Below are 19,801 nucleotides of genomic sequence, written 5' to 3'. Positions count from 1 at the left end.
TCCCTCGGCGCTCCGCCCAGCCTGCCTGGGCGGCCACGGGGAAGGAAAGTCCTGCATGTTCAAAAAAAAAAAACAACACCTCCAAAACACAACAAAAACAGCTGTAAAACAACAAAGAAAAATCCCTACCAACCGCCTTTTGGGCCTTTGTTAAGTATCCCCTTGAAATATACCTCATAAATCAGCTATAAACTTCCACACCGCACAGAGTAATAACAACGTAACTGATTTTTGCATAGTTTTTTTCTTTATTACATCCTCTTTTTCTAGAGTATGACTTACAGGGACAAGTTTCTCAACAGTTATGGACTTCCTGGACGCAAATTAGTCATATAATTAAATCATCTTCCAAAAAGTATGTTTGGAAATTAAATTGGCAGTGATGGACTTGCAGGTGTTCTTTTCTGTAGCTTTATATAGTCTTAAGATGAAAACCATAATTGTATTCTTTCAATGCTCAAGACGAGATAATTAATCAAGTGAAAATATTCCTCATTTCATCAACAGTCTTTATTTCCATGTTGTTTCTTCACCAGGCTTCAACTCTCTGTGGGGAAAAAAAAAAACAAACAGAAAAGAGACTAAAATTAGGATGATTTTTGTAGAATAATTTCTAAAATATATAAATTATTCTAGAATACCTTGATTTTGAAAGTTATCTTATATTTTTAGAGGTTTTTGTAATATGCAGAAATAACAGCTAAATGTCACAAGCAACTGCACAGTGCTCATGTAACAGTGGCAAGAATTATATCATCTTACTTTTTTACTCAGAACTAATCTAGGTGACAGCAGAGCTTAAAAAAAAAAATCAAACTGATAACATTCCTATGATGAGTCCATGCTATGCAGCATGACTTTTATTTCTGTTAATTGCTTAACCCCATGGTGTAATGTAAAATTAGAACCGATACAGATGATGCACTACATTAAGTTATCTAAATTCTCCCTGAGAAATTTGCCAGCAAGCTCAAACTGTTTACTATATATAATCATACCCTGAAGTGAAGATACAGCAATTGCCAACATAAACATTTGTGTTAATTTAAAAATTCATTACTTTTAATAACAAATTTACACAAGCATTGAGTTAATAAGTGCTGTGATAATTTTAAATTTAAGACAGAAGCTTGCTATTATCCACTAAAATAAAATTCAATGACTGTTTCCCACTGAGGTTTCACAGACAAAATAATGGTTTCCATACTTCATGACTGAGAACCGGCCAGCAGCTAACAATTAACAAGCTTTGGACAGGCAAAGATTTTTGTACTAAAGTGAATATACCTTATTTTTCCAAATTACTTGATTTCAAATCAATAATGAGTTAACTAAAAACTAATTAGGAGCTGAAAAAGATCATATTCCATTTTAAATTGACAAACAACATTAAGATGCAAGATACTCATTCTTCCACCTGTAGAATCTTCAAGGACTTGGGGTTGGGGGGTAGGCAAATTCATACCTACTGAAAATACTTCCCTAACTTGTTAGTTCTTCATGCACTTTGTAACTCTGCTTCCCCCAGTTAACAAAATAATGCTAAATGCATGCTACATACACAGTCCCACACATTTTCTCCTGGCCTATAAATTCCCCCCCCAAAAAAAACCCTGTTAGATATTTTCCTTGGAAGTATACTCTACAGTAAGGTTTGAAGTGGTATTTTTACTATAATCCTTGGAGATTTCTTCTTATTAGCGGTATTTTAAAGTTATGTTTGTTTGTAAGAACAGTGCTTGCCACTAACAATACTATACTAAGATTTAGTTAATGGCATGCCATGTTAACTACGCTGTGAAGTATGGTTAAGTTTTGTTATTTTAATATGACTTAATGGTTAAGTTTTATTATTTTAAGATGACTTTTTCCTATTCTTATTCATCTGTATGCGTTTACTTTTTATTTTGATCTCATGTACTGCATCCTTCAACTAAGTTTATTTAGATACAAATCAGTCTTAATATTCACAAATGTTTGCTTTTACCTTGCTTCCACAAACAAAATTCATTCATATCAACACTTATAATTGACTGGTGCAATTGATTATTTTAAATCAGTTATATTGGCTAAATGATCAAACAGATAGAATTACACATACTTTCTTTTCACAATTAAGAGCACTAAGATGGGTCCTAATGCTGGGATATTCAGAGGGCATCAGTGACCTACCTAAAACCCATCAGGAATGCTTGCTGAAACTTTTATCCCCCCCCCCCCAATATTTTGGTAGTATCACTGATTTTTTTTTTTCATATTTAAGACTTTTAACAACAGAGAAGTACTTAACTCAACTTGTCAAAATAACTGAATGTACATATTTAAAAGTCATAATTAAAGCAGACCTTCTATACAATAAGCTCTTGTTTCGGAAGGTTGACAGCTTTTCATCGTTCATTCTGTCCAGATAGCATCCAACCACGAATCCTAAGGGAACGAGGATGTGAACCCAGTGATCACGCACAACTTGGGCGAAATTCACCATGGCTGCTAGAAAGGAAAGTATAACAGGTTAAGAGCTGCTAATACATCTGGAAATGGAGGCTGTGGCGTCCCTGGAATATTTATTTACGCTTACTAGGATCCTACCATAGGATAATAGATATGTGGGCCACTAACAGATATGTGGGCCACCGAACACTTCCTATAGGATACATGTTGTTTTCAGATACATACAGAAGTTTCTTAGAAATAATTCTAACCAGCTCTTGGCCCTGGGAAATAGGATTTTATCCTAAAAAGGGAAGGGAATATCTCTTTTCGGATATTACCAGTGAATCAGTCACACTTAATCGATCAATTTATTCGTTAAAACCTAACCATACAGAAGTTTGCAGCTCTGCAGACCATTAGGAGCGCACTGGTTACACCAAATCCCAGAGACGCGCGCTCTATTACCACTAACCAGCCGTATGGGACCTGACAGCTGGAGAAAACGGCTCGTTTGTAGAAACCCATCAAGCGAATTTCGCCGGCCTTCTCAAACCACAACCTCCCAGCCTCAATGGAGATTTTATGAGACACCGAAGAAGTTTATGACCCGTTCCCGGCCCCAGGGAGAGAAAAGGGGAGGGAAGAGGGGAAAAGACACGACCCCCCCCCCCCTCACAGCCCGCCCGCCATTACCGATCCTCGCCGCCACCGGGCCCCGCGCAGCGGCCGCACCAAGGGCAACGGGCGGCGCGAGCAGGCCGGGAGAGCCCACCGGCAGCACAGGGAGCGGGGGGAGCCTCCTCCCCCCCCATCATCTCTCCGGCGGTGGTGCCGCCCGTTCCCCTTCCACCTTCCCTCCTCCTTCTCCCCGCCCCTCACAAGATGGCGGTCGGCGGTGCCGGGGCAGGAGGCGGCGGTGGGGGCGCGCCCCGCGGGGCTTGAGGGCGGCCGAGCCTCGAGGCAGCGGCGGCGGCTCGGAGGGCACCGCTGCGGGGCGACCCGCGCCGGGAGCGGAGGGCTGGGCCCGCTGCCGGGCGGCCAAAGGCTCCAGTGCTCTGAGCCGGGCTCCTTCTCCTCCTCTTCCTCTTCTTCCTCCTCTTCCTCCCCGGTGAGCCCCGGCGGCGAGGCGCGGCCCGGCCCGGCCCCTCCGCGGCGGGGTCTGCCCCGGTGGGGCTCCCCTGAGACCCCAGAGGCGCGGAGCTGGTCCCTGCGCCGCTTCTGGCACTCCCTTATTTTATTTTTTAAGGTATATGTCTAATAAACTTCGAAGCTCTCTCTTAACAACAAAAGACCCCCAAGGATCAAAAGCTGGTATCTGGAAGTTAGGGGTTGGCACCTGGCAGCCCTATTGAATGCTATTCACCACCATTGCTGTGCGTGCTGTCAGAACTTGAGAGAAATCTAAGGAAAAGGAGGGAGATCTAAATTAATAAACATTTCCTCTGGATTACATAATAAAATGCTTTCTTCCCCCATTCAGATTAGTTTTTTCTGAGATCAAGCGCTTGGACAGAAAAATGACATCGATTATCAAGCTGACCACGCTTTCAGGGGTGCAGGAGGAGTCTGCCCTCTGCTATCTATTGCAAGTAGATGAATTTCGCTTTCTTTTGGACTGTGGCTGGGATGAGAACTTTTCTATGGACATTATTGATTCCCTAAGGAAGTAAGTAGCTCAGACACTTTAAATAGGACTTATCTCTTTCTTAAAGTTTTTAAAATGCTAGTCTGTGGTATCTACGTGGTGATGTTATATCCAAAGTTGTTCTTTTTTGCTCAAAATGCGCTTTATGTGAAGGGGATGATACTGCTAAAACATCTCTAGTAAATTTTTTTCTTTATCCTAATGAGTAACCTCAATTAACTACAGTTCTCAAACTGTTCAGAGTTTGTTTTGGTTTGGATGTTTCATGTTTTTACATATGTTCTGCTCTGCATCAAGTTTATGGGAGGCTGACCTTGGCTTTAAAGTAATTTAGGATGTTTAGCTAAGTTTTAAATGAGAGCCCTTATTGTATGAAGGCTGAAGATAAAGTGGATCAACTCTTGCCCCTTAATTCAAGTTTAACAAACTGTCAGTCTGGAAAACAGCTTCTGTTAGTATCTCAGTGCTGTCAAGACATCAACCTGTCTAGTCTTTAGTACTGAACTCTTGCATGTTTATAGTGAGCTTTCCTGATGCAGAAATTGTTTGCTGGTAAAAGACTGAAACATAAAAAAATCTGTGAAACATAACATATTCTGTGTTTTTAGTTATATATTTTTTTAAAGTAAAATCTAAATTTTGTATACCACTTTTCTTGAGTTATAATTTGGCTTGTTTCAATTTGAAAAAGAAATGTTTTGATTTGATTCTTATCAATATAAAGATTATTGAGACTTGGATCCTGTTATTTGTTTTTTCTCATCTGAAAAAAAGTTGTAGTCTGTTTTAGGTTTTTAGATATATAAACGTACCTGCACCAAAAATACTTTTGACTCTTCAGTTAATGAACTTTCTGGTGTCAGAGTATATATTAAGGTCTTTCTAATCAACAATTTAATGTGAAACTTTTGAAAGTTCATAAATGACCCGGGCCTTGAAGTTACATTTTAAGAACTCTCTTGCATATTTAAGTTCTAACGTTACTTGAGAATGTTTGGAAATATCTCTGACTTTTAGTTATGTTTTTTAAACCTGGAAGAATCTGAATTTTCTTGGTTGGTATTCAGACTGTGCAGTTGCTTGCAAAATAGTCATAGCTTGAAGTGTATTATTACTTTCAGAACTCTTTTCAGCAACTTCTGTTGTCCTTCCTTTGTAGGCATGTCCACCAGGTTGATGCTGTTCTCCTTTCTCATCCTGACCCTCTACACCTTGGTGCTCTCCCATATGCAGTTGGAAAAATGGGGTTGAATTGTGCCATTTATGCAACTATTCCTGTATATAAGATGGGACAGATGTTTATGTATGATCTGTATCAGGTATATTTAAGTTCATACTTTAATACACAACATCATTGATGAGGTAGATGGCTCAAGTTCTTGAACATTCTTTGCTTCTTGTTTGTTGTAGTCCCGCCATAATACTGAAGATTTCACACTCTTTACATTGGATGATGTAGATGCAGCCTTTGATAAGATACAACAGCTCAAGTTTTCTCAGATTGTGAACTTGAAAGGTAAAGTTGTTCTGTAAGGAACAGTTTTGATAAACTGCTTCTAGGGTCTCTCTTACTTTCATTAACAGTTAAGGTAACTTTTTAAAAGGAGTATGTTTATGAAGGTTACACATTTTGCAGATCTGAATTCAGTAACATGGTGCCAATCTATATCAGCTGAACACATGGCATTAGTATTTGTATATGGAGGTGGGTAGAAGTTCCACTTAATGAGGAGAAGGCTATGCCAAAGCATATTTAGGCATTGTTTTCTCCTTTTTTTGTGTGTAACTTTTCTTGGAGCTTGTTCACATGTCTAAAAAATACTTATACCTCAGAGCTCCTCAGTAACACAAAAGAAAGTTTTCCAGAGAACAAATAATGTGCAGATACTAAGTTTTAGCATGTGAATGATTTAACGAGGTCTTTGTAGACTCTGAATGAAATTCAGCATAGCTTATTGCTAGGAACTGTGACATACAGATAATCAGCATCTTTTCACTGTTGCTGAATTCAAAGATCAGAATGAGATGGAAACGCAGTTCTTGCACAGACACACATAAGCTGATCAGCAGCAGCTTGTCTCAAAGATGCTGTATCTCCCAGCTCTTCAGTGCTGCCTGCTGAAATTCTTGCCCTGTAATTTGGCATCCCATTTCTATTTTTCTTTTCCATTCTTGAAAGGCTGCTGACCCTTTTTCAAGGTATTTGTAGCACGGATATATCTGTGCTACCAACTTTGACATCTGATAAGTGTTTTAGTGAACAACTGTGTCAAAACACCTTTTTCATATTTAATGGAAGTGATGTGAAGTTTCAATAGACACATCTAAGAAGATAATGTGTGTTCTAATCATTGTTAAAGCTGTGCAGTCATGCAGTTCTAGTTGGTGTCATGGATCAAAGACAATGAGTAATGATCATGGTTGCTCTAGTTTTGCTCTGACAAAGATCAAGGCTACCATGAGTGACAAGAGGCAGCCGTGCATTTAAAAAAGTAAGAAAAGCGGCAGGTAGTGCTGAAAAGATCAGCCATCCCTCCTGACTGTAGCACGTAGACACCTTTCCTTGGAATTCTTTCACTTGCCTGTTTGTTATTCCGGCGAATTTCTGGTTTGTGTAAATTACTTTTTTTTTTTTTTTTTTTTTTTTTCTGAGTATTCAGGCAGTGACTGATACAGTAAGCATTTTGTGGTGCAGCAGAGAGGGGTCTGCCTTTCACAGCTGACTTGCTTTTCTGGGATGTGTTTGTTATGTAACTTGCTGCTGTTTAGGTCTGTAGTTATAGCAGCTTGGCAATGCCACTGAGTACTGGTGGGAGGTGGCGTGAAGAAGTGCTCTTCACTTTAGTTTCTTTTTCTGGAGACAGAGTAGAAATGAATTGCAAGAAGTGTAACATCATGAAGTTACTGGTTAGATGGCAAGGAGAGAGATGCTACTGATTTTCACTCTTCATTTGATTTTTTTCCAGGTAGTAGTTGTGGAGTTATTTATGTACTTTTTATTTAGAGTAATGGATTTTAGTACGTGTAAGATACCTAAAATATTGAGAGGTTTTTAAAAGACGGTTCTTTTTTGTAGGCAAAGGACATGGTCTGTCAATCACACCATTGCCAGCTGGTCACATGATAGGAGGAACAATTTGGAAGATTGTCAAAGATGGAGAGGAAGAAATTGTTTATGCAGTTGATTTCAACCACAAGAGGGAGATGTAAGTTCAATGTAGCTATCTGTATTTCTTAGATGTGTAAGGTGTGCATCATTTTGTGAAATAAATAGGTACGGAAGTGCCTTTCCAGAAATAAGATGCTCATTTCACATGCATTCAGATTAATTGATTTCAAACAAGTGTTAACTCTGGGTTTCCTCATTCCACTCAGATTTATTTATTTGTAAGTTTGAAGCAAGAAACATCTGTATTGTGCAGTTTGGAAAAGCTTTTCTTGCGAGTTTAAGAAGGAAAATAATAACACAAAGCTCATTGTTGCGTAGAAAGCATAGACATTGATAAAGAAAAAAATGTGTTTTCTTCTACCTTAGACAGTAACGGACAGGATTCTTCTCATGTCCTGTCTTCCTTCTTTAAAATGCTTATTTAAAAGAAGAAAGGCAAGAAAATGAACATTGAAATAAGATAATTTTCCACATTAATATTAATTAATGTCTTGTATTATGTATCAAGCCAAATTTAATCATTGAAACATAGAATTGTAGAATATCCCAAGTTCGGAGGGATGCACAGGAATGATTGAGTCCAACTCCTGGCTCCACACAGGACCTTCCAAAAATTAAACCACATGTTGGAGAGCATTGTCCAGATACTTCTTGAACCTTGACAGGCTGGGTGCTCTGACCATATCTCTGGGGAACCTGTTCCAGGCTCTAATTTGGGTCTGTTCCAGGTCTAATTAAAGTTATACAAAAGAGGCTTTTGGGGAATGAGAAGAGAAGAAAGTAGAAAAATGAAGCTAATTGAAACTGCCTTTGTTCTTACTAATGATCAACTGTAGATATTAAATATAATTTATGCTATGTGTCAACTGCCTCAAAATTACTTGTACATTAGGACTTGGAATCTTTTTAAACATCCTCTTATTCTTGGTCTAAAGTCTTTTCTTTAGGAAGCTCTCTGATTTGTTTATATGTGATACAGTAGTTTTCTATTATTGAGGAGTTTGACTTCTGTACATGTAAAAATCTGGAAACTAGCCATTTTATTTTTTTATTGTAAAATGTAAATGCAGAAAGTGAGTTTTGGCCTTTTTTCCACAGCCACCTGAATGGATGTTCATTGGAAATGTTGAGCAGGCCTTCATTGCTTATTACAGATTCATTTAATGCTACCTATGTACAACCCAGGAGGAAGCAACGGGATGAGCAGCTACTGAGTATGTATTCTGTTTGGGGGTTCAAGATAGCAGTAACAGGATTTATTAGCCACTGTAAATTGTTTTCCTGTAAGAAGCTCACCAGCATCTAAATTAAGAATCTTTATCAAAATTTAACAGATTTTGATGGTACCGATTCTGTAGGCAAAACATTTTCCTAAAAACAAAGAATTGTACCCTATATAAAACTGTTTGAAAGTGGGGTATTTTACCCAGGATCATTTGATTACTTAAGGATTTTTTAAATGACCTTTTGTAATGCAATTTTTTTTTTAAGCTCCATTATACACATTGTATTTATTTATTTTAGAAAGTAATATCAAGACAGTGGGATCTTCAGAACTACCAAGAAAAGTCCAGCTCATTTTAATTTAATTGGAAATGTGGTTTTGGCTCTGTCTTGAAGTTTAATTTATTGCTGAGTTCATTTTGCTTTTGACTAATGACTGTAAGTGTGATACAGGAAGGGTAAAGAAAAACACCACCACCCTACAAACATCGAAGTTGTGGTTTAAAGTGTAAGCATTTTGTTTTATTTTTTTCTAGCTAATGTTTTGGAGACATTACGAGGTGATGGAAATGTATTAATAGCTGTGGATACAGCAGGTAGAGTTCTGGAACTTGCTCAACTTCTTGATCAGATCTGGAGAACAAAAGATGCGGGATTAGGAGTCTACTCTCTAGCACTTCTGAATAATGTCAGCTACAATGTAGTGGAGTTCTCCAAATCACAGGTTTGGTTTGTTTTCATTTTTAAAATGCAATTGTGAAGGGGATAACAGTTTGTATGTTTAAGAGGTTTTTTCTTTTCAACAGTTTAAAGGGAAAAAAAAAGCCAAAGACTGGGTGTTACCTTGTTCTGGAGTTGGTATTTGTCTCTCAGATGTTTTGATCAAGTAGGGCAGTATCTAGTCATTGCTACTGTTGTACTGCTTGATACTTGTTTCTACTTTGTTTTTAATCACAAGACTTGTCAGTATAGAGTGTAGCTATTAAAAAGTACTCGTTTCTGTGGTGTTTACACTCAGCATTATTTCTATTATTTTCACTGAGAAACCTTGATGTAATCACACATTTCACCTCTGTACTTAATATCAGGTTTTTATGTTTTTACAGAGCTTGTGTTCCTATTAATGATTTTTTCTTAATATATATTTTAGGTTGAATGGATGAGCGATAAGTTGATGAGGTGCTTTGAAGACAAGAGAAACAATCCTTTTCAATTCCGCCATCTCTCCTTATGTCATAGTCTTTCTGATCTAGCTCGAGTACCTAGTCCAAAAGTTGTTCTTGCCAGTCAACCTGATTTAGAGTGTGGGTTTTCAAGAGATCTTTTCATTCAGTGGTGCCAGGATTCCAAAAACTCTATAATTTTAACTTACCGCACTACACCTGGAACATTAGCACGATTCCTGATTGATAATCCTTCTGAGAAAGTTATAGATATTGAGGTAAGAATTTGTCTATTTATCTAAAAGTTTTTGTTGTGGGCAGAGTATAAGCAAAACTGATTTATTTTTTTTTTGACCTGCTGAAAATGCTTGTAGTGGTGGAAGGAAATCTGAAGTAAGTATGTTGCATATATAAAAGGTTAAGGATAAATTTACATAAAAATAGATCCTACATTAGGAAATGCAAATTGTTTTTCAGTGGTGTGGTAGAATTAATACTTCACAGAGATGAACACGAAGTTGCTTTTAAATATTTAAATAGTTAAGAAAATAATAATTATTTATTATTAAACAACACTTCTTACATCTTACAACTTACAGGAGTCCCCTGTGGTTGCAATGATAACTTCAATCCTGATGATGCAGCCTGCTTTTAGTTTTAGATTGGATTGGAAATGTTCAATTACAGTATTAGACTTATTTCTAGATTTCTGTGTTATCCAATGTGACCTGTATTCTAATTTGTTCTGTGGAAAACAAGAAACAAAACTTGATGTTGCTTTGCGTACTAGTATAGCATTTTGCAAGGTTCTGTTTTTGTTAGTTACACAAAGGTCAAAAAAAAAAAAAAGTGCTCATTATAGAGTATTCGCATTCAGTTATTGAAGAGAAGTGTTTCCTGAAGATGTTTTGTCTAAGGAATTTTTGTAAACCTAATTGATTTTAATACCTTAGAAATGCTTTTCTGTTAGTCTCTGCTAATTGATAACATTGTCACGATATTGCCATGCTAAGGTGCCACACATTTACATATTCTTGTTCTGTATGTGACAAACAAGTTGTGTTTGTCCTTGGTACTTAAATATAAATAGTATCTTACCAGCAGTGTACAGGAGAAATGTTAAAATCACATCAGCTACTCACAGTAATGTTAATTTTTATTCTATCTATAAGTTGAGAAGACGTGTCAAGTTGGAAGGAAAAGAACTTGAAGAATACCTAGAAAAGGAGAAACTAAAGAAAGAAGCGGCTAAAAAGTTAGAACAGTCTAAAGAGTAAGTATGTGGGCTGTTGCGTTCTGCTGTTATTGTTAGAGTTGACATTTGTGTGATCAGCTTGATGTGTCAACTGTTTACAGGGATAAATGAAAATCGTAGTTTTGATAGGTTTGTCTGAGGGCATTGAGGAGTCAGAAATGGTTGTCTTTAATGTCGTTAAGATAGACCTGTTTCATCTGCTTTTTGTGCACAGCTTCTCAGATGCATAAATTGTCTTTGCTCTTAGTGTCTGTTACTGTCCAGTCAGTGTGTTTATGTAACACTAAACCTGAATTAGAAAGAAAATTCTTTTCTTCTTGGAATGCCATTTCAGGGCAGATATCGATTCCAGTGATGAGAGTGATGCCGAAGAAGATATTGATCAGCCAACTGTACATAAGACCAAACATGATTTGATGATGAAGGGTGAAGGTAGCCGAAAAGGAAGCTTCTTCAAACAAGCAAAGAAATCTTACCCAATGTTTCCAGCCCCCGAAGAAAGAATTAAATGGGATGAATATGGCGAGATTATCAAGTATGTAGAGAAAGCAATGATAGTGCTTAGTAACATGTAACAGCTATGAAATAGTTCAAAAATAGAAGTAATAAAAATAGAAACCAGCATTCTCTCCCTTGCTACACTGTTATATGCTCTCCTAAACACAGTAACATTTGAATGACTTCTGTAAAATAGTTTGTGCTAAATTTCACAGGAAGCAGAGCACTGGTTCTTGGCATGAGTTTACATCTCTTATGTTGTATTTTTGCTATGGTTTTTCTTTTATTTTTGAGAGAGAAGACTATTTTTTCTGAACTTGACTTTTTTCTACTTTAAATGACACAATTTTGTTAAATTTACTATGACAGGAAGGAGCATCTTTCAACCTAGGAAAATTTAGCAATATTTGTAATATTTGTGTGAGGAGTACATGCTAGAAACCCTCACCTTGCTAATGTTCTGTAGGATATCAAAACGTTGTTTTGAGATATGAAGGTAATATTTTCCAGATAAGCTGTGTTCACATGTGAAAATGTTGAAGGCAAGTGTAATAAAACTGTTAGCACTAACGATTCTAAAAGAAGTCAGTAGTTATAATGAGGATTACTTGTTTCTATACTGTGTAGAGCTTTGCAGTTACTATAAGACTATTAAAAACAAAATGCCTTTCATCCTTTAGACCTGAAGATTTTCTAGTTCCAGAACTTCAGGCAACAGAAGAAGAAAAAAGCAAACTAGAATCTGGCTTGACAAATGGAGAGGAGCCTATGGACCAGGATTTATCAGATGTTCCCACCAAATGTATTTCAGCAACAGAATCCATGGAAATTAAGTGAGTGGACTGGCTTTGTTCCATTTTTTGGTAACTTCATAGCTAGGAGGGTACTGTTTGAAAGGCCAATGTGTTGTAACCAGCATTCAGCTGTTTTGCCTTCTTTCCAGAAATACTTGTTCAAGCTGAAACTGGTGCTTTAAGCTTCAAGCGTTTCAAGCATTTGGGTTTTTTACATTGTGACAATAGGCAGTGGCTATGTTTATTTCTCATGCAACAAGAGGGTCTTTTGTAGAAGTGCTAATAGGAAATGCATGCCAACGTAATATCAGCTGTTAATAGTGCCTATATTTCACATTCTGTTTTGCTTTGAATTCTGCTTGTCACCTGTGTTATATAAAGGGATAATGGGAGAATTCCAGTACTACATGTGTCTCCTGAGTCTATCCTCCAAGGTCTCTGATGCTAGAGGATTCTTTGGAGCTACTGCCGAGCTCAGTGCTTGTAGGGAAATACAGTGTGTGGGTAGGAAAATGTTGTGTATTGTATTGTTTGCAGCTGTGTATGTATCCAGTGAGTCTTGAGCTTTATGAGCCTTAGTCCATGCTATTAGAATAGTGGCGCGGATATTGTACAAATTAGTTTAAAAAGCTAGCTTGAAATTAAAAAAAGTCATATAGGATTCTCTTTTCTTCTCCAGGTTAATCACAATTATTTTTTTTACTAGTCTTTCTGGGAGCATGATACAGAATCTTATGGCTCTTACTCTTAAGAAATATACACTTTGGTTCCTGTTTGAGGAGAATTGGAAAAGGAAGAGCAAATGATACAATAGTTTGTCAGCACAGATAAGGAAGTGTGTATGTATATATTGCTAGAAAGGATTGAACTTATTCACATACTCTTAAGTCATGTTTTGATAACTATGTAAGTGAATTTTGGGAACTTAGTGTTAAATATATGTATGTGCTGATATTTGACAATTCTTTATTTCATTGATCCATAAAATGTCTTGTGATGACAACTTTTTCTGATGTAGAATAATTTTAAAATTTTTCATTTTTTAAATGAAAATTTTTGATCTAACTTTGAGTGCTTCAAAATATTTTATTTAAACTTAAAAATCTGTTATTCTTTTTTTTTTTTTTTTTTTTTAATTCAAACTAGAGCTAGGGTTACATACATTGACTATGAAGGACGCTCAGATGGGGACTCAATTAAAAAAATTATTAACCAAATGAAACCAAGACAACTGATCATTGTCCACGGACCACCTGAAGCCAGCCAGGACCTTGCAGAATGTTGCAGAGCTTTTGGTGGAAAAGACATTAAAGTTTACATGCCAAAACTACATGAAACTGTAGATGCAACCAGTGAAACTCACATTTATCAGGTAAGCTACAGGATTTTGTTACTTGTGTAAGTAATGTCAACTATAATAAAGCTGTACTGGCAGGCTTTCTTATTTGGCTGTTTTTTCGGGAGAGGAGGCACAAAATGCTACATGTGTCCACTTGATTTTGACACTGGCAGCTTTTTTCTGTCTTATGGGTAGGCATTCTCCTTATGCTTAAATGAATGTTACTCCGAAGTGCTTAAAACAAAACTGGAATGTGAGATCAGTCCACCTTTGCCTGTAGTGCAGAAGGCGAAGTTTATGTCCATTGGAACGTCAGTTTGCTTTACTCTTAGTAGATACATTGTGTCTGCATTTAAAATACCACTGTACGCTACAACTGCTTGGAACTCAGGATTCTTTCTCTAATCTCAAAAGGAGAATTAGCGAAGAAAAAAGTAGTGCTTGGAGATAAACACGTACAGTCAGGGGCAAGTTAATGTTAAAGAAATTATTTAAAAAGGTACGTCTGCCTACCACCACCTCTTTTCTGCTCACAAAAAAAAAGTGAGGTAACAATAAAATGTTGCACTTCCTTTAATACATTGTATTTAGTTTTCATTGTTAAGCTCAAAATGAAAAAACTCGGATACTTTGTGTGAAGCATATGAAAATTCATATGGTCCTGATGCAAATTATGAAGTTGTTCAGAGGAAAGCATCTCACATGCAGTTTAGGTATTTGGTCTTTCATGCCTTCTGTACTTTTAAAGTTAATAGAAAAACATCAGTAGAATTGTTGAAAGAGGTGCTTTTGTGACTTCACAGAGAAAAATCTGTTACCCGTGGAAGCAGAAAGCTCCAGTAACTCAAAATTAACTTGTTTGGAGAATCTTAAAACAGCAGTGTTTTCTGTGGTTTTGTTTGTTTGTTTGTTTTAAAGCTCTGAGGATTGCTAGTGTGAAAGAAATGAGATTTCTGATTTTTCACTAAATATTTGTCTGAATAAAAATTTAATAGCTCCATATTTTGTTTCAGTTTTATTTTATAAGGGGATAATTCAGTCTTCAAAGATTAAAATTTTTTGTTTTCAATTGGAAGCTGTCTGAACAGATGAAGTACATTGGAGACATTGAATTAAAAAATAGATGGGAGTGGGATCTTGGAATCCTAATGTCTGTTGGGTGAATTTTGTTGCAGATAGTTAATTAGTTGCAATTTCATTTGTACAGTTGCAGCCTTGATTCTACTATTGTGATCCTGCACAATCTCATGTGGATAGCAGTCTTTCAGAGTAGGGTTTTAATGAGTTCGAGTCCTGGAATGTGCCAGAGGAATCAGGGTAATGTTTTGGACACTTAGTCTGATATTTACAACATCCCCTCTTGCAATAAAATTTAATTATCATTTTTTAAAGAAGGTTGAATTTTGGAGCTGCAGTTTCATAACCTGAATGTATCTGTGTAAATTTTCCATAGAATTACTAAGGCCAACTGAAGAATCCCTTGGCCACAAAAAAAATCTGATGTTTTAAAAAGCAATGATTGTTCCTGCCATAAATTTAACTTGTTTGTAGTCATATAAGTTTCTTAAGTTAATCGTGGAAAAACAAAGGTTTTGTTCTTTGCTTTTTTTTTTTTTTTGGTTTGTTTTAAGTTGACTGCTGATATCAAGTTTATACCATCTGTGTTTTTTAAGTATAGAATGTCTTGTCTTAGAGATACCAAGTTCTTTCTCTTTCCAAAAGACTGAGTCAAAACTGTGCAGAAAGATGGTGAAAGGAAAACTGCTAATTTTGGAAACTTGAAGTAAGAACTCCATGTGTTTTCCATCAAACCAACAGTACTTTTATTTTTGTGCAACCCAGGTGAGGTTAAAAGACTCTCTTGTCAGCTCCCTTCAGTTCTGTAAAGCCAAGGATGCTGAGTTGGCTTGGATAGATGGTGTCCTGGACATGAGAGTTTCAAAAGTGGATACTGGAGTTATTTTGGAAGAGGGAGAGCTGAGGGAAGATGAAGACCTAGAGATGCAAGTGGATATGCCTTCTTCAGACTCTAGTGTCATTGCACAACAAAAGGCCATGAAAAGCCTCTTTGGTGATGACGATAAGGAGATGTGCGAGGAGAGTGAGATCATTCCTACTTTGGAACCTCTGCCACCTCATGAGGTATAGAAACTTCACTGATTTCTTTCTAGTACTTAGAGGTTGACAGTTATGATCTTATTCAAATGAAAGTCTGTTTTTTCATGTTTGGTTTTCTTTTAGTTAAGCCTGCTACTGTTCTTTCAGATTTTAAGCTTTTCAATTAGGATGATCTGTTGCATTCACAAACAGTGCCTAGCACACAGTTACCGACTATCTGTGAATGAGATATTAATGTTTCGTATTTGTAATTAGTACTTGTGGATTTGTAAATCAATTTGTAATTAGTACTTGTGGATTTGTAAATCAGTTACTTATTTACTCTTGAGTCTTGTTCTATTTTGTTGATGCTATAGGAATTACTTCATATACTTGAGTAGAAATACATGTCTTGGAAATTCATACACCTCTGCCTCTAGTAGTGATCTGAGTTCATTAATTTAATCTCTTTATCTTATTCTTTACTCTGAAATGAAAATGATTGCTTGTGTGAATATTATTTCATTTTTCAGTGAATGATTAAAATAGCTTCTAATCCTAGAATTACAATACTGTTTTACAGTCCTAAATGTAGTCTGTTTCAGGGGCTAGATAAAAGTGGAGACATCTCTAAAGTCTCTTCATACTTCTGTGACAGTTGTTATGAATCTGTAGTGATCAGCAGTGCAGCTTACTGCAGCTCTGTCCCTGGTTGTCGCATGTCTCAGAAGAGATCTTCAAGGACAATTTTCTATGCAATATATGAGTGCAGAAAGAAATCCTTTATTTACTTGACAAGTAATTTCTATGCTATCCTGTCCTGGAAACATCTTGCTGCAAGTAGACAGAAATACAACCTGCTCAGTTATAGTCCCCCAGCCTGTCCATAGGCAATGCTGTTGCCAACACAGTGTTGAGGAGATATTTGGAAAAATGGAAGACAACAAGTAGCACAAGTGTTAAATTTTTGTATGTTGTTTAAAGGTTCTTGGTCACCAGTCTGTGTTTATGAATGAGCCAAGACTATCAGACTTCAAGCAAGTTCTCTTGCGAGAAGGTATACAAGCTGAATTTGTAGGAGGAGTGCTTGTTTGCAACAATCTGGTGGCTGTTCGCAGGGTAGGTGTTCTGTATCTTAAACTCTTTGGTAAATAATATTCTAAATGAAAATTAAATTTCTTGTTAGTGTAAAGATAATAAACTGAAATATGTCTTTTGTTTCAGACCGAAACAGGGCGCATCGGATTGGAAGGCTGTCTCTGTCAAGACTTCTATAGAATAAGAGACCTTTTATACAAGCAATATGCTATTGTCTAAAGGAGGTTCTGCAAAGGTGTTTTTACTTGAACTTGTAAAGATGACGAGGAGTTCTCTCAGTTTTGACTTTTTGTAGTTTTCTAATTTATACAAGGGAGAAGTAATTCATAAAGAATAGGTAAACTACCCTGAACATGTAAATAACTGCTACTGTCACTCTTCATAAACTTACTGGTACATTCCATGTTCTTGACTCTCAAACTGTTATGACTTGCCATCTCCTACATAATACATTCTAAATGAGTTTATGGCTATGAACTGTTCCTCAGGAAAGGTTCACATTGACAGGACGTGTTCTGGTTTGATAGATTCCCTGCCAAAGAGTACGAAGTCATTCTTCTATGCTAAAATAAGATTAAACATGGAACTGGTTTTTGTCCGTTTTGGAAGAGGCTTGAGTCCTTTTTTGTTTGTTTGTTTTAAATTGAGTTCAAGTGGGCTATTAAAAACGTAACTAAAGTTGACTACCTGAATGTTCCCCTAGTGTTCATCTGGCCGTGTCTTAATGTTGTTGCTGTCTGCTCTTGTTTGTTCCAGTACAGCATTTCATATTCTGTATGAAGTATTAATCTGCAGGATCAAAAAATTGCTTTGAACAGGTACATTAAGAAGACTGGAGAAAATTGTCAGGCAGCTTAAAATCTAGTGATTGTGTGCTTCTGAGTAACGTCTGTACAAACTTATTGGATTTGCAATTTCTTGCTTTGCAGAGTTATGCCAACTATAAGATATTTTGAGTTCTAATTTTAATACTTTCAAAGACTGAAGCCTTTATCTGTGCACCGCTCTTTGTTCAGAGTGCCATGAACCAAGTTCAAGAAGATCCTTTATCTGGAGATCTGAGTTCATGTGATGTATTTAATGCTTTTGTGCCATGTTTCATACTATTGCACGTTTTGAAAATGGGATTTATTGTAGCTGTTTATGCTGGAAATTGTACTTACTTTTTAGGTGAAGATGAGTACAGTTTTGTGTGGCTGAATTTCTCAGAAATTAATTTATGCATACAAATGGCCTCTTGAGAGTTTCTTTAATTCCATTTTCTTCCATCTGTGAACCACCAGTTTTGGCAGTGGAGGGTTGCCTACTTGTTTTTACATAAAACAGAAAAGTCATATGTGCTCTCTGTGTATATGTTTAAATAACATCTTTGGACAAAGTGGCAAAAAAAAAAAAAAAAGTCCTGTGGGCTATTAATGGTAAGATAATTTACCTTGCAATTCATTTTTGACTAATAGTTTATCTGATCTACAGATGATTTATACTGTTTAAAATAGTAACTTGAAATTGAAGTCCATGCTTAACAAAAGAAAACAAAAAAATCAACCAAGCTGCTAGAACTAGATGCTAAAAATGTAAAACACTTGAAAATGTAATGCAAAGTGAGAATGTGTTTTGTTACAGGCAATAATCTTGGCTAGTAATGACTAAACAGCTCAACGCTTCTTTGGCAACAGTATATAAAAAAGGTTTATTTTCTATTACATTGACAACTAGAACTTCTTAGAAATGCTCTGGTTTTGTAGCTGTTTTGGAGCAGTGCTGTGTAAATCTTTATGATACTGGGTGCTTGCTGGTGAATACTATTGTATTACTGTTGTTGATACTAATGAACTTTATAAAGTGCATTCCTTTTTACATAATTGTATTGGCCTTAGAGCTTTTAACTTGGAGGCTTGGGGAGGGCAGAGATCACATAAGGCGATATGGAACATTGAAATAAAATTTTAAAACCTTTAGGAAATGGAACTAAAAAAAATGCTGTTCTTAAAAAGGGGGAAAGACAAGACAGCATGATCACAAAACTTTCAATCTTTTTTTTTTTCATAACTTATTGTTTCAAATTCAGTTAAGTTTAACAAATGTTAGTGTTATTAATTGCTAAATCTCCATGTGTCCTGTTAAAGGACAAAGTAGCATCATTGCTGAAGAATAAAACTCAAGTATGAGCATAGCAGCTAATTATTCTGCATTAGTCTATTCTGCTTGAAATAGTCTGGTATGAAATGAGACCTAGGAAGCTGATGTGCAGGACAACAGGAGTTGTCTGAGCTCTGGGACAGGAGAAGGCTGGATTTGTGGGCTGGTGAGCGGGAGGAAGGGGAAGTACAGGACATCTGGAGTAACATCACAGGCTGCAGCTGTGCTGTGAGGCAGGTGTGCTCCTTGGCTACACATTCCTTACTTGGAGGCACTGTGGAAGCGAAACAAATTCCTGTGAATGCTACCTAGTCAGCTATCAGCTTTCTGATAGATTATTATTATTTCGTTGGTTTGAACTGTGATTTGTTTTAAACAAGAATTGAACTTCTCTGTCTAATTTTCAGTTACCAGTCTGGTTCTTGCTTGTCACTGAAATGAAATTAATTTCTGCTCACATCCAAAAAATGTTGGTGCTGCCATGGGCTGTAAGCTTTGTTTTTGACTCCTGCATTTTCTCCATAACACCTACAATTTAATAGGGAGTACTATTCCTAACTTTTCTCTCTATTGTGCTTGAGGGCAAGAACATTAACTTCAATTCAAACCTAGCTTTGGTACTCATGACCATTTAAAAAATATATCCTTCCAAGGGTCTTGAATAATTCAGATTCCAAAGCTGTGTTGACACACAGGAAAGGCTGACACTTGCTGTACCCCACCATCACATTTTGTAGTATTTGTGGGTAAATCTTAATTTTCATATTCTTTTCTTCCTATTCCTATACTACCTTTTAATTGCAGTCAAGCAGTGCTTATTTTGGAATAAACAAGCAAGGAGATGCCCTACAACGCCATTCCCTCCCCCCCAGTAATTATTATAGATGGTTCTATCCCAAAACACATTGTGCAGAATCAAGATTGCTTTAGTAAGGCATGACACGCAT

General features: G+C 36.6%; 2 protein-coding genes across 4 annotated transcripts; one reads left to right on the top strand and one right to left on the bottom strand.

The window, feature by feature from the left end:
• Positions 1 to 225: 225 nt before the first annotated feature.
• NDUFB1 (NADH:ubiquinone oxidoreductase subunit B1) lies at positions 226 to 3,200 on the bottom strand. 2 transcript variants are annotated; one of them, XM_032188484.1, is made up of 3 exons: positions 3,127 to 3,200; positions 2,346 to 2,490; positions 226 to 547 (listed from the first exon to the last, which is right to left on the bottom strand). In XM_032188484.1, exons 2-3 carry the CDS (start codon positions 2,483 to 2,485, stop codon positions 511 to 513), a joined length of 177 nt encoding a protein of 58 aa, XP_032044375.1. In that variant the 5' UTR covers positions 2,486 to 2,490; positions 3,127 to 3,200; the 3' UTR covers positions 226 to 510. The 2 variants fall into 2 exon arrangements, with proteins under 2 accessions (XP_032044375.1, XP_032044376.1); XM_032188485.1 differs by having other exon boundaries at positions 2,346 to 2,487; positions 3,127 to 3,197.
• A 131-nt stretch (positions 3,201 to 3,331) lies between these two features.
• Positions 3,332 to 18,577, top strand: CPSF2 (cleavage and polyadenylation specific factor 2). 2 transcript variants are annotated; one of them, XM_032188206.1, is made up of 15 exons: positions 3,332 to 3,541; positions 3,914 to 4,099; positions 5,238 to 5,397; positions 5,489 to 5,594; positions 7,155 to 7,284; positions 8,346 to 8,461; positions 9,008 to 9,195; positions 9,622 to 9,912; positions 10,807 to 10,907; positions 11,224 to 11,424; positions 12,068 to 12,220; positions 13,328 to 13,553; positions 15,363 to 15,662; positions 16,602 to 16,736; positions 16,842 to 18,577. In XM_032188206.1, the coding sequence occupies exons 2-15, from the start codon at positions 3,951 to 3,953 to the stop codon at positions 16,932 to 16,934; spliced, it is 2,349 nt and encodes a 782-aa protein (XP_032044097.1). In that variant the 5' UTR covers positions 3,332 to 3,541; positions 3,914 to 3,950; the 3' UTR covers positions 16,935 to 18,577. The 2 variants fall into 2 exon arrangements, with proteins under 2 accessions (XP_032044097.1, XP_032044096.1); XM_032188205.1 differs by lacking the exon at positions 3,332 to 3,541 and adding an exon at positions 3,585 to 3,679.
• Positions 18,578 to 19,801: the final 1,224 nt, after the last annotated feature.

The sequence above is a fragment of the Aythya fuligula genome, chromosome 5 (genome assembly GCF_009819795.1).
Source record: "Aythya fuligula isolate bAytFul2 chromosome 5, bAytFul2.pri, whole genome shotgun sequence".
Lineage (NCBI taxonomy): Eukaryota > Metazoa > Chordata > Aves > Anseriformes > Anatidae > Aythya > Aythya fuligula.
The sequence above is the reverse complement of the archived record's forward strand: the minus strand, read 5'-3'. Positions and strand labels throughout refer to the sequence as shown.

Excerpts from the sequence above, each read along its gene's own strand:
- NDUFB1 (XM_032188484.1), bottom strand. The coding sequence starts at position 2,485 with ATGGTGAATTTCGCCCAAGTTGTGCGTGATCACTGGGTTCACATCCTC. Across the intron at positions 548-2,345 it reads AAGAGCTTATTGTATAGAAG|AGAGTTGAAGCCTGGTGAAG; the intron begins GTCTGCTTTAAT and ends TTTTCCCCACAG.
- CPSF2 (XM_032188206.1), top strand. The coding sequence starts at position 3,951 with ATGACATCGATTATCAAGCTGACCACGCTTTCAGGGGTGCAGGAGGAG. Across the intron at positions 12,221-13,327 it reads ACAGAATCCATGGAAATTAA|AGCTAGGGTTACATACATTG; the intron begins GTGAGTGGACTG and ends AATTCAAACTAG. Across the intron at positions 16,737-16,841 it reads ATCTGGTGGCTGTTCGCAGG|ACCGAAACAGGGCGCATCGG; the intron begins GTAGGTGTTCTG and ends CTTTTGTTTCAG.